At 37.8% G+C, this 13,219-nt stretch overlaps 1 protein-coding gene across 1 annotated transcript in view; it reads left to right on the top strand.

Annotated features, from left to right (window-relative positions):
- The first annotated feature begins 1,115 nt into the window (after positions 1–1,115).
- The window catches only part of LOC140139848 (laminin subunit gamma-1-like), a 109,494-nt gene continuing 97,390 nt past the window's right edge, over positions 1,116–13,219 (top strand). Inside the window, 1 exon segment of the mRNA XM_072161601.1 lies at positions 1,116–1,581. Coding sequence (XP_072017702.1) covers positions 1,155–1,581 — 427 coding nt within the window. The 5' untranslated portion in view covers positions 1,116–1,154.

Below are 13,219 nucleotides of genomic sequence, written 5' to 3' on the forward strand. Positions count from 1 at the left end.
AATATGGAGTCATTTTAGACATAGAGTCGCAGAGTGGCTGGACTCTGCTTTTATAGTCATCCTGACTCCAGTTTGGCTTTCAGTCTAGGACGCTACGCTACGCACATGCACAACGCAGTACAGACGTTGATCCACAAGCCTCAGCACACTTTTCAGTATAGCTAGCTATCTGCTGTTGATAAGAGTATTGATAAAGTATATCTACTGCTGATATCAGTACCGGTATTGTTATTAGCCACATCCTGCTGATAGCAGTAGCCTACTAATGAAGTAGGTGCCTACTGCTGATACGGTACTGATACAGTAGCTGCTGATAAGGGTGTTGATAAGGTAGATATTTACTGTTGAATGCTAATAAGGGTTTTCATAGCAGACGTAATTATATCTACTACATGTAGGGCCTATAGGCTACTGGTAACTAGACTGTATTAACGAAGTTGCTACTTATACTGTTGTTATCAGTATTATATATAGTTATCTACTGCTGATATCAGTATTGATAAAGTATATATAGCTACCTACTACTGATATAAGCATTGATGACGAATATCATCTGCTAGTGACAGGGTTATTGATATCATAAAGTATAGAAAGTATATGCTGATATCAGTTTGAATAAAGAAGTTACTTGCTGATGTAATAATATAATTGATGAAGTATCTATATACTACTGATATCAATTGATGAAGTATCTAGTGGAATATTTAGGGCCTAATTATATTATTATAGGCCTATAGCGTTTACAGAACTGCATCGTCTACTAACTTACTTTTTCTGAATCCTTAGGCCTATTAGTACCCGCCTTATTGGCCCTCCCTGCAAAAGCGGTCACTTTTTGTCCAAATATGCAACTTAGTATTTTTCCTTATTTTCTTTCTCTCCTTTTGTAATAAAATTATGTTGTGCTTTGTGGAGAGGCTTGAATAATTTGAATAAAGGACGACAACGATATTCCAATATTTTATGGTCAAATTGAAAATGAAAGTTATTCTTACGCCCAAACCTCAAATTACATGTAAAGTTTACACCTAAACAATCCGCCCAATCAATTTGGTTCCTGACCGATTCTTTACGTACAGGAAGTAATTACCAACAAAAGTATGACGCGAGAGCCAACAAAAATTGTTGCAGAGACTTCTCACTGGCAGTGCTCAATGATGGCGGGGCAGGAAAGTTATCGCAGTTCGACCATGTTTTCTGCCGCAAATATCTCCAATTTGCGAGCAATTTTCGTCTTCTTGTCCTGCCTAATAGTAGTAACGACAGCTCAGGATTCCTCGGCTGTGCCATGTACAGACAGTTACGGTCGTCCTCAGAGATGTCAGCCTGCTTTCGTCAATGCAGCTTTCAATGTTGAAGTAAATGCTTCCAATACCTGCGGTGAAAACGGGCCAACCAAGTACTGTAGACAAACCGGTGTCACTGGGGCTGTGGAAACATGCGAGTTTTGTGGAGAAGGCCGGGCTCATCCTGCTAAATATCTGACTGATTTCCATCAAGAGGAACAAATGACGTGGTGGCAGAGTGAAACTATGCTAGAAATGAATTCAAAAGAAAATGTGAATTTAACCATACATTTGGGTAAGAAATTTTAATATGAATTAAATAATTATGAAATATAACTCATGAACTAAAAAATAAGACTAATAACTAAAACATGTACCGTATTCGTTCCAATAAGCGCCCATGCCCCAATAAGCGCCCATTCCAGGGTATTTTCAATTTGCTAAAGGGTACCAGCTAAAGGGTACTATCATGCTATACCATTAATGTAGAAGGTCATGTGTCATATGGTGGGGCACATTTGCGTTACAAGCACTGATTTTGATCATTTGTCTTCCTTTTCACTTAAATTGTTACATCTCTAAAACTATACATCTCACATCAACAAAACTTACATTTTTGGAAAGCTTATGTTCCAAGGAATCCAACTAGGCAAAAATGAAGTTGGTATACAGGGTGCGTAAGAAAATATATAGGGTGATATCATGAAAAAAATTAATTTTACTAGTAAATTCATAAGTTATTGCATTTGCTACTGATATGGAATACCTCAAATGTAATATAATTTTGTGGCAGGCAACACTATGAGCTTAAATAAAATGTATACTTTTGCCATGTTATGATTGACCAAAGTGGTGATACAGGGTGTGAAAATATACGTAACTTCACGCACAAAATGTTGATTACATTTTTGAAGATATTTTCTTTAGAGTGTATCCTACATTTATTTTAACTGCATATTTGGATTCCTGGGGTAAAAAGCTTTCCAAAAATGTATACATTTCCTATCTTAGGGTGTATAATTCTCAAGATACAACAATTGAAAGCCAAAACGCATGTCGTGACTGAAAATCCTGGCATTTGTGTGTAAGTGAATAGGAAAAAATTGTGGTTCTTGTGACTTGCGGTTCTCAGTGAATACTTGTTAACACGATTAGATAAAATTAATAGCTGAATATGAATAATGAATGATCAAGCTTTCATTTGAAGTATGATTTGCAAGTATAGCACACAATTTGGCAATGATATAATTTAAAATTCAAAAGGATGCCATGTCTCCCATAGAGAATGCACATACTCCACTACCGCTTATCCACTACCGCTTATCCACCAGGTTTATCTTCGTTAACATTTTGGTATTTTTCACTAATTAAACAAATTGGCATTCCAAATTGAGAAACATATTTGAAAATTAGAATCATCAGGCTGTATAATGAGCCCAAACTTGATGCAATTGGACCAAGAATAGCCCTGTAACAACAAGTTAAATCTGAAAGAGGAGAGAAAAATGTAACGTCACCAGGTATTTTGGGGTCCCACCATAAGACACGTGACCAGAAGTGACAGATAGACAACAATATTTACGACGTCGAGACTCGATACAGTGTCAGTGAAATAGCTGGACTAGTCCGACTACTAGTACTACAAGTCCTGTGTAAACTTGTAATAAATTTTCTGCATCAGAAAAGTTACTAGAACGTCAAGGACCCTTTTGTAACATGCATAAATTCGTCTCTAATAATAGACGCCCAGCCTTGAAATAAGCAGGCGCCAGGAGCAAATTTGCCCTGGCCTTGACAAGCCATCAATTGCTCCTGATCCTACTAAAATTCACATGAACCAGGAGCAATTTTCTAAAATAAATTGCTCCTGGTAGTGGTAGTGGTACCACTTTTTTGCAAGTTTAATAAGTGCTCTACTTAAGCTAGTGTATGCAGAAAATGGTTTACTATTTGAATATTGCTCCTGATTCTTCAGAAATTGCTCCTGGTTCTTGAAAATTTTAGTGAACCAGGAGCAATGTTCAAAACCAAATTGCTCCTGGTTCCAGTCCAATTATTTCAAGGCTTGTAGACGCCCATTACGAAAAAACCTGGTAAACCCGGTAAAAAATAAGCGCCCACCCAAAATGACTTTGTTTAGCGCTATGGGCGCTTATTGGAATGAATGCGGTACATTGTAGTCTACAATTATACCCTGTGTGGGCAAGTCATACTTCAGTATGACTTGCCCTGAATGTCCATATATGTTCGGAAGAGACGGATACATTGGGTGAGAGCCTGCCAATTTAAGCTTCCTATTAAGCCACTTGCACGGTTCGCCATTATGCACTATATGCGGGAGAGCCTCGAACTGGCAGCATACATGAAAGGAAGAATTACGTAACCTTACACAGAATGTTATATGACTGGTTCAATTCCCATTCATGTATGCTGCCAGTTCGAGGCTCTCCCGCACATAGTGCATAATGGCGGAACCTGCAAGTGGCGTAATAATATCAATTGCACATACTTTGTAACATACGAAGTCACAAACTTATAAACTTCAATATGCTTTTCAAATACAGCAGACCAGCTGTTAATTATTACCGATCCTGTAGAATAACTTACATAATCGTCCATTTCATGGAATCCCGTTGCTCAGAATTGCCAATTTCATTTTTATCTGTCAAATGCGCTGTGGATGTGCTCCATTAAATCACAGGTGTGAAACTGACTTTATACCACTCGCTCGCTTTCGCAGAAAAGCCAGCCTTGTGGCACTGGGGCATGACGTCATCGTGGGACGTATGCAAAATTTCCGACGAGCGTCATATAACCCAGATTGTGATTGGTTGCAAAAGCCATTCTTTGAAATCGTAAGCCAATCAATGAACGCTGACGGCTTTTTAAAAAAAAATTTTACAGTATTAATTAATGTGACTCGCCAGTAAAGTACGTCTAACGTTCATTGGTTTACAAAACTACTTTGATAATTGCTAAGCCAGTCAGCGTGCTCGATGCAACAACCTCGTAGAGGTTTTCGAGAGGCGAATTCACGTGGTGATCCAGCGATCGAGTATAAATTCAGCTTGACAACTGCTCTCGCGCGAGATCGCAGGTGCAATAACAATACATGGACACAATCACTGACATTTACACAATGGAATAAAGAATTATTTATGACATGCATCGGCTGGATTTTACGATCGAGGTAAGGTTTTTGGCCTGTCCCTGCGTGAATATCCTTAAGTAGTTTTCAGCATCAAAGATACTTGCGATGACCAGTTTTTTGCGGACACTTTGATAACAGGTAACTTTTATAGGTCATAGGGTAGAAACTATAGTTGTACAATTTGTACGAAATATACATTTTGTTATCTAGGCCTAAAATGTTTACAAAAATATATTGGTCCATACGTTGTGCTTGTATTCAGTTGTTCGACGTATAGTCTACAATTGCAGTAAACCTTTGTTGACGAGCGTGTGTTTTAAGCATACATCGCGTATTTACTGCATTGGATGCACTTGTCTCTGATTGGCTGCTGAGGCGATCTGCTTTTGCCGAGTGGAAATTTATGAATGAACTGTGCGCCGTACCGGGGCGCCGTACGCGTTGTAATGTTAGCTCCGAATTGCAACATCATGGTAGTCACGCTCCTCGACAAAGGTTTGCTGCAAAATAGTACTCGATTGCGATGAAACGCTTTTGAAAAGCGATGGGCAATCGTTGAATTTTGCGATGCATCGCTCATCACTTTTGCATAAATCTATACTTGGTGAGATTTCTTCAACTCGCAAAAGCAACACCGTTTTTGCCTCAGGCTCAGCGATTTGAATCGATTGATCGGCTTGACACTCTGGAAATGTAAGTTAATACTGAGTCTGAGCATGTGTGAGAATTGCTTTTCTGCAAAAGCGATCAAGTATAATTTATAAATTCAGCTTATTATGTATATGATCCAGCTGTACCAGCTGTTTGACTGGTGTAACATTAAAAAAAAAGGTTCTAATTTTCTTCTAAAGGTCGGTCGAAAGTTTACAGACAAGTTTAGAACTGTCTAAACTTGTCCGACGGCGAATGAGAATTTTGGAAATCCCAGAAAGCCTTATTTGCAATTGAAGTGAGAATAAGTCGTTGTCAATGTGCAGTGTACCGTGCGTGCAGCTCACGGCATTCACCGTGCAGTTCACGAGCACAGCCTTTATCGGCATTTATACGCAATGTGTCTTAAAAAGACCATTGACGATGTGTGCATCAACAAAGTTCAGGATGTATTTTGCAAAGGATTCTGGGAATTGCAGGATGTCATTACAAGTGAGAAACATCCCACCGCCGCGTCCTTTATCATATGGGTGTCCATCTCGCTACAGTTTGTCCGCTCTGAAGTACAAAGTGACAATGCGCACATATACTATACATCGCATTAACGGTGCGTAGTGCTCTGCTGCAGGTATGTGTGCCTTCAAAGTCAGCATAATGTGTGCGTCCGCGACGGTACTTTGTACTTCAGAGTAGACTGACTGTAAGGTGGGAATTTGTTATGTACATTTCCGCGATAGCAAGTACCCCCACACAAATTCAATTACGGTAAAACTGCGGGTAAAAACTTTCCTGTAGTTCTCTATGCGTGTCACGTTGGCTCCCAATCTCCAAGCATGCGGTGTGGATAAACTTACTGGGGACCACCACGATCTTCTGCTACGTGTTTCAGGGCTACCGGTATTTATTGTCCAACTTAGTGGAGAGTCGTTTTCCGTTTAAAAAAATCAATGTGATTATTGATAACAGTCGATGTCTGTGTTGACGAAACTAAGTTGGACTAAGTCCATGGCATAAAAATGCTACTCAACTCGAAAATTGTGTAGCAACTTGATAAAATGGTGTAGCATTTTGCTATGCGATACCAGCTTTTTCCAACGCTGATTGGATCGTGTACAGATTTTAACGTACCACAATGAAATGCGGGGACAATATTTGTATCCGCATTGCAGCACTGCATCACCTTGTTGTGAACAGTGGAAGTATACGCGAACCTTAGGGAACGTTCACAAAAATTTGTAACAGTTGGGGGGGGGCTGATGCAAAAAGAAAACATCACATTTTTTTTTCAGGCCCCCCCCCTTTCGGGCCTAAAATTATTTTCAGGGCCCCCTTTTTGGCCATGAAAAATGAACATCAACCCTATACTAGAAAATAGTTTAAACTCATGTTCTACAAGAATAATTACGGTGATATTTTTAAAGCACCCCCCTTCAGAGAGATAAAAAAGTTTCAGGGCCCCTTTTTTGCACATGCAGACTTGTGTTTGTGAACAGTCTCTTATTATTACTTAGCTTTGACTTGTATTTTATTTAGGGCAGATCTGAAACATCCATCCAGTGATTGAGTCCAGGTCAAGTGACAATTACCTACTGACAAAAACAAAGCAGCCTCTATAGCCACAATATTCAGGTGAAACTTACCAAATGTGAAACCAATCCATCACATTCTTTCAACCATATTAAATAATACACAGTTCAACTTCTAAACTAACCTTTAAGAATTCCTTTAAGTGTATGTTATCAATTAAAACCAAAATTACAATTCCTGTGATTCTTAAAACATTGTCCAAGTGAGTGCTGCATACAAAAACCAGCTGAAGTCTGACCACAGCCACATTTAGGAATATGAAATGGGTGTATCATGATCATGCTGTGCTATTCTACGTTCCATATATGCTTAACTGCTACTTGCCTTTTAATTTTATGTGATATATTAGTATTTATTCATGAGTTGGATTTCAGAAATGGGTATGTACATGTACATAGGCCCTATACGGTACAGTAATTGCACACACGTTCTTGTGCTGCTGTAAAATTCAGGGTTTCTTTTCAAAATATTAGGCCTATGTATTCCAAAAATGTGACCCATCACATCGAAACACGGCAGTTGTCGTCAAAAATGAACTTGTAGGTTTCTTTACCAGACTAAAGGACTGCTTTTAAATTTTAAAATGACACCTCTTCCATTGATGTCGCATGTAGAATAGCTCTAGTATAGAGCCTCTCTGCCATTGCCCAATAGCACAAGTAATTTATAATGAGGTCTGATGAAACGCGCCTCGATGTCGGCGCTACGCGCCTCTACTGTTTGGACATCGCGATCCGAGGGAACTGACCAAGTTCTAATATGTAGAATGGTGATTTTAATGTGACAAATAGAATTCAAATTCCTTATTGGTTTCTTTATTTTTCGGGGCACATTTACTTTATTATCTTTAAATGTGGGTTTCCGACAACTGCCATGTTTCCATGTGAGGGTCACAAATGCAGAACTTTCTCTTGGCTATTTTTTATTCCCCAAGAACTGAATTGGTTAATTGTTGTAATTTTAAAACTGCAAAAAATAATGGGTAGGCCTAAATTGCATATAAGATGAAAAAGGGATTTTAAAAGATGAAACAGGCCTACTGGTAACATACATAGGCCTACAATACATGTACACTATGTTCAGCATTTCTGGCAGTTAATTAAGACATATATTTGTTCACAAATTCATTTCAAATTTTATACAATAATAATTTTTGTTTATTTTGCTTCTGAAGTTTAAAAGTACACAGGACTTTTTAGACAGGTCTGTCTAATCATAGATCATGGTCTAATCATAAAATAATTTTCTTCCTCCTAGTCCTACAAATCTTGTGTGAAAATAAACTAGGTTGAAAAATATACTGGTCAGTGCATCCCCTGAGGCCTGATGTAATTAAAGGGCATTGTTCTATAAACAATGACAGATCCTTCACTTCCCAATATGAATAGGAACAAGTTCCTGCCCATTCATATTTTGTGTAGCTACAAAATCTAATTCATAGTAATTTATTAGTCATTTTGATGAAGTTGTTCAGGGGATTATTAAAGTAGGGACTAGATTTGATTAAATTGATTTCTTTTGATTTTTGAAACAATGTAAAATACACAATATCATACTTATTTTGCATAAATTTGGTACTACTCTTTTGGTGGTCAATTTCGTTTCTGATGGCTTAATAATAATAATTTAATCCAACAACGGTCAACAACAACAGGCTAAAAATGTGTATACCGGGTAAAATCTCAAATAAATTGATTTTAGGGATGCACCATTAGTCTTCAAGGCGGGGGGGGAAGTTTTTGAATAAAAAAAAAACTTCACCCACTACATGAGGAAAATAAAAAACCTTTCCCCACCAACACTAAAAAAAAATTCCCCACCTACTGATTCTACTCTGCATGAAAATATTAAAAAACCTTGCAGCCTTCGGTGTGGGGGGGGGGCCACTAAGGGGACAAAAAAATTGCCCTGACCCCAACTTTCAACTTTAAGATTTAACTCTTCGCAGAATAGTTGAGAGTATACATTAGTTACGCAAAAATATAATATGAAATTTTGTTTGATATTATTTTAGCATTTTAGCATTAAATGTTATTGGTAGTAGGTGTGAAATAATTAAAGAATGTCAACTCATTTATCTTAGAATAAATACAACAATCAGCCCAAGTTATCAATGATTTGTTGACAAATTGTATACATGTAGCTCTGATAAGTCCTTTTGAATCAACTGACAACATGATACATCCTGACATCGATCTCTGTTGAACACAGATTGGCGTTATTCTGATATAATTACACATCCAAAATGCACATGTAAAGGCAACATCAGTAAGGTAATCAAAGCAATTATTAAAATTTTGAAACTGAGTATAGAAACTTCCAGATAATATTCTGAGTTTTATTCAGGATAAAATAGGGCCCTATGTAAGGACTCCCAAAAAGTCTTGAAAATAGAATGCCCAACTTGAAAATGAAGATTTTTTTGCTGCTTCTTTGGCCACACTTCAAGGTTCCCTGATATCATCATGCATGTTGTAGCAAATGGCAATATTTTGTAACCATCATCCACATGCCAGCCAAAAGCAACAAACCAGTCTTCTCAGATCTCTGGATGTAACCTGTGGGCCAGCAAAACCCATCACCAAGATCTTGTAACATGCAAACTTGCAAAGCTTTGGAGTACTAACAGTTTGAAAGGCAAATAAACCCCAATACAAAAGGCATTCCAGGCTCTAGAAATGGATTGTATTGTATGGAATAGTTACTCAGTCAACACTTTACTGAACTGGTTATATTTAGCCATCAGATTATTGAGGGTTATAATGAAAACTTTACAAGTGATGTATTACTGGGTTTATACATTCAGATGGAGATTTTATGTAGTGTTATAGGCAATGCATGGCACAGTATTCATATGTGGCATCCGGGTATATTAATCTGCTGGCCTGTTTGTTTTCTTTCACCAGGCTGGTCAGGAAGGGGTAACATATTTGCTATGTTACTTGTATTAAGGCCAATGTATACTCAAAATTCCATGGAGTTTGGCATGTTACATTTACGTAGTGTTTTAGGCAATAACATGGCAGAGTATCCACTGGCCTGTTTGTTTTCCTTCACCAGACTGGTCAGGAAGCGGTAAAATTGTTGTCGTTGGGTAGGAAAAACCTATGTGCTTGTGGCCCCTGAACATATTTAAAACAAAACTGCCATCAGGTTACATCGGAGGTTTTCCCTGCCCAGCAACGCTTTGTTTCAAGACTTGTTATTAAGGCCGATGTATACTTCAAATCGTAGCCGGAATGAAATTAGAGACAGATTTTTTAGACTCTTCAAAACAATTTCTCATCACAGTATGGATTTCTGGCTTATCGCTGGCCAGGACTTGAATATTGTTTAACCTCTTTGCTTAGATTCGCAATATCTCAGTGCTGTGAGTTTATGATTTGATGCGCCTGATTTACATGCAATAATAAAGTTACACTTTCGGAAGTTTGGAATGGGTCCACAGAATATAGACTGCAACAATGATGTTATCATTGATCACATCAAGCCTTGGGGTAGTCAGGAAAAGAACATTCCAGTGGTCCCCAGGTCCCACGATAAGCGTCCACAGAGAGCACATGAGGGCAAATGTTTCTCATTTTATACATGAATCATGACTTTGGAAGCTGTGTTTTCATCCCATCTGTGGTTTTCATGTACATGTAATACACAAAATGTAACCAGTTGCAATGTCCTAGATCATGTCCAGGCAGACTTACTTCAGAAAACTATTTTGGGGCCTTTAAATTGAAACCAAACTAGTAAACTTTCTGTAATGTTTTAGTGTTGTTGGTTTGGAATGCATGGTGCCCGTATTACATTTACATACATGTAGGGCTTAAATGTATGCCATTCACACACACAGAAAAAGAAAAATGCTTTTAGGGAAGGTACATGCAAATCAGATCAATAAATCCTTTTGAGGAGAGCGATCTCTACTGCTCTCCTAAAATCTGATACATTGTAGGATCAAGCGATTTTTAGCTCTCCTTAGTTGACTATTCTCTCCTTCACATTCTATTGTAAATGCTCCAAACAGCTCTCCTTGAAGGCTCCAGAAGAGCTATTTAATGCTCTCCTGCAAATTCCAAAAGATGGTCCCTAAATCTTCAAATTGTCACCGCATAAAAGTTCTTCCAAGAAGTTAAAAAAAACCATGTCAGTTACCATGGTATCAAAGTAGACCAGTTGATGAATGGTTGATATGTCATAAAGCGGCCAGTTTTCATGTTGCAGGCCTGCATGAAGAAGTGCAGGAGCATTAATTATCCTAATTGCTGTGTACACATATAAATATACCCACATGCACTTGGATTCACCTTTGATATGATTTACATGTAGGTTAGTGTGGGCCAGTTTGTAAATGGCATCAGTTGACAAATTAATTTGCTGTTAATTTACATTGAACTCAGCTAGTTTGCATTCCACTTGAGTGATGCAATAACAACATGGTTCAGATACAGTCTTGAATCAATAACAGTTACTGAGCATTATAATTTTGTAAAATTTGATTTTTAAAATATGACCAATTAAAAAAAATCTTGTACCGGTACATTGCTTCAGTGCACAACTTACAAAACTTACAATAATAGTTCAGAGGTTCTAGATGTTGTCACATTTTGGAAGTTTCTTGTGGCAAAACTGATGAGCTCTTTGGCTTTTGTTAAAATATGATGCCACAAAAATAGTGCAAATTTATGGACCTGATTTATGTTTGTACAAGTTTGCAAGTGTTAGTACACAAGCTAGCTGGAGTATGGCAACATGTTTTCAAGGGTCTGTCAAGTTCAAGGTTCTGTTGTCATGGTAACAGGTTAGTTATAATAGAAACTAGTCCAGAAGATGTAGGGCCTAAATTGCAGTTGCAGTGTGTAAGGTCAAAAAGTGAAAAAGGTGAAACTATCTAACAAAATTTGATCACTCAAAATAAAAAAAATAATTTAAAAAAATTTAATTTGCAGGGCAAAAACTATGTCAGTCCCAAAAAATGGCACTGTTATTACAATTTTGCTGAGAATCAATGAATTGGCACTCATAACGATAACAATGCTCAAACAGATGTGTGAATCGGGCGGATTTCTTTTGAGTGATACTTGATAAATTAAGCAAATTAATCACTAAGACTAGAGTCAAATGATTCTTGCTATATTCTTTTCCAAGAATTGGCACCGATTCTCATGGTCTGGGATCATGACATTTTACACCTCAGCCTGCCTATGGCCCAAAAATGAGCATGTTGAAAATGTGTAACCAATTCCTGAATACTGTTGTTCAGACTATGTTGATCATGCATCTTGTGGTACGTTATATTTCATTTAATTTAATTTAATACCATTTTGGATTTTGCCAATCCAGCTTTTGCTTACAAAACAAACAATTTAGTGGCCATTGACCAGTGTAAAATAACATGGATGGAAATAGCTTGGTAACTGGAACTTTGAAGTTCACTTCCACATTGCCAGACAGAACTGACATTACAATGTAGTGCAAGTTGAAATCCAAGTCATTGAGAATAACCCATATAACTTCATCATCTCTCTCCTTTATGGACTTGAGCCAAAATTCTCTGTGGGTTTGAGCCAATAAATAAGTATCGTTTTTTTTTATATCTAATTGTAGCTTGGAGAGAGGCTTAAGTCCTGATCAGCGGGGGTGACAAGGAGGGGAGGGGGGTATGGGCAATTCCCCCCAAGTCGAAGCTCTTGCACAAGATTCCTTGATTTTTGGTCTCTCCTCCCTGCAATTCAATTCACTTTGCCCCTTAATCACCACTGGTCCTGATGGGACCAGGCCCCAACAAAATATTATGTTTAAACCACAATTTCTTGAGGGGGGGGGGGAGTCAAAGTGCTATCATTTGAATTAAAAGAGACACAATTTTCTTTCAAACCTGAGGACTGGCCTTTGCTGTAATTTTATTTGTTATGAAGTAGGGCCTATGTAATGGTGGCACAACAGTTTGCTAGACTACATACATATGTATGTCCAGTCTCTGCTTACAGATTTGAGGGTTGGGGTAGGGCACTCTTGTAATGAGACTAGTAGAGTTGCACACTATTCGGTAATCGCTCTGTTTGTTGTCAGCAGAAATATCTCCACAGCCTGTGCACCCTTTTGCAGAAAAAATTACATTGAAGTGGTGGGCAAAGGAAAATAGGTCTGGAATAGAGGAAATGAAAGGATCTTAGCTGCCCAACTACTGCTAGCCAATGTAGCTTGTTATTTGAAATGTAGGAGAGGCGCCAAATCCGGTAATATAAGATCTGGAACACAGACTAATTCAATTAGTGGTAATTTATTAATTTGTTTTATTTTTCCAATTTCAAGTTTTCTAGTTTTGCACTTTTTATCACATATCAGCCTTGTAGAATATGTGTAAAAAGTGCAAAAGTTACTGTATCACATAATGGACCACTGGACTTTCATAGCATAAAGCAACCCAACTGATGGTGGACCATGATCAATATTCTGTCGACCTGAACTGAACCATAGGTGGATGATTCCTAAAGTTGAAATTGGTGAAATCACCTTTCACATTGTAATTCGCTGGCGTAGTGCATTA

Source organism: Amphiura filiformis, chromosome 18, assembly GCF_039555335.1.
Source record: "Amphiura filiformis chromosome 18, Afil_fr2py, whole genome shotgun sequence".
NCBI lineage: Eukaryota > Metazoa > Echinodermata > Ophiuroidea > Amphilepidida > Amphiuridae > Amphiura > Amphiura filiformis.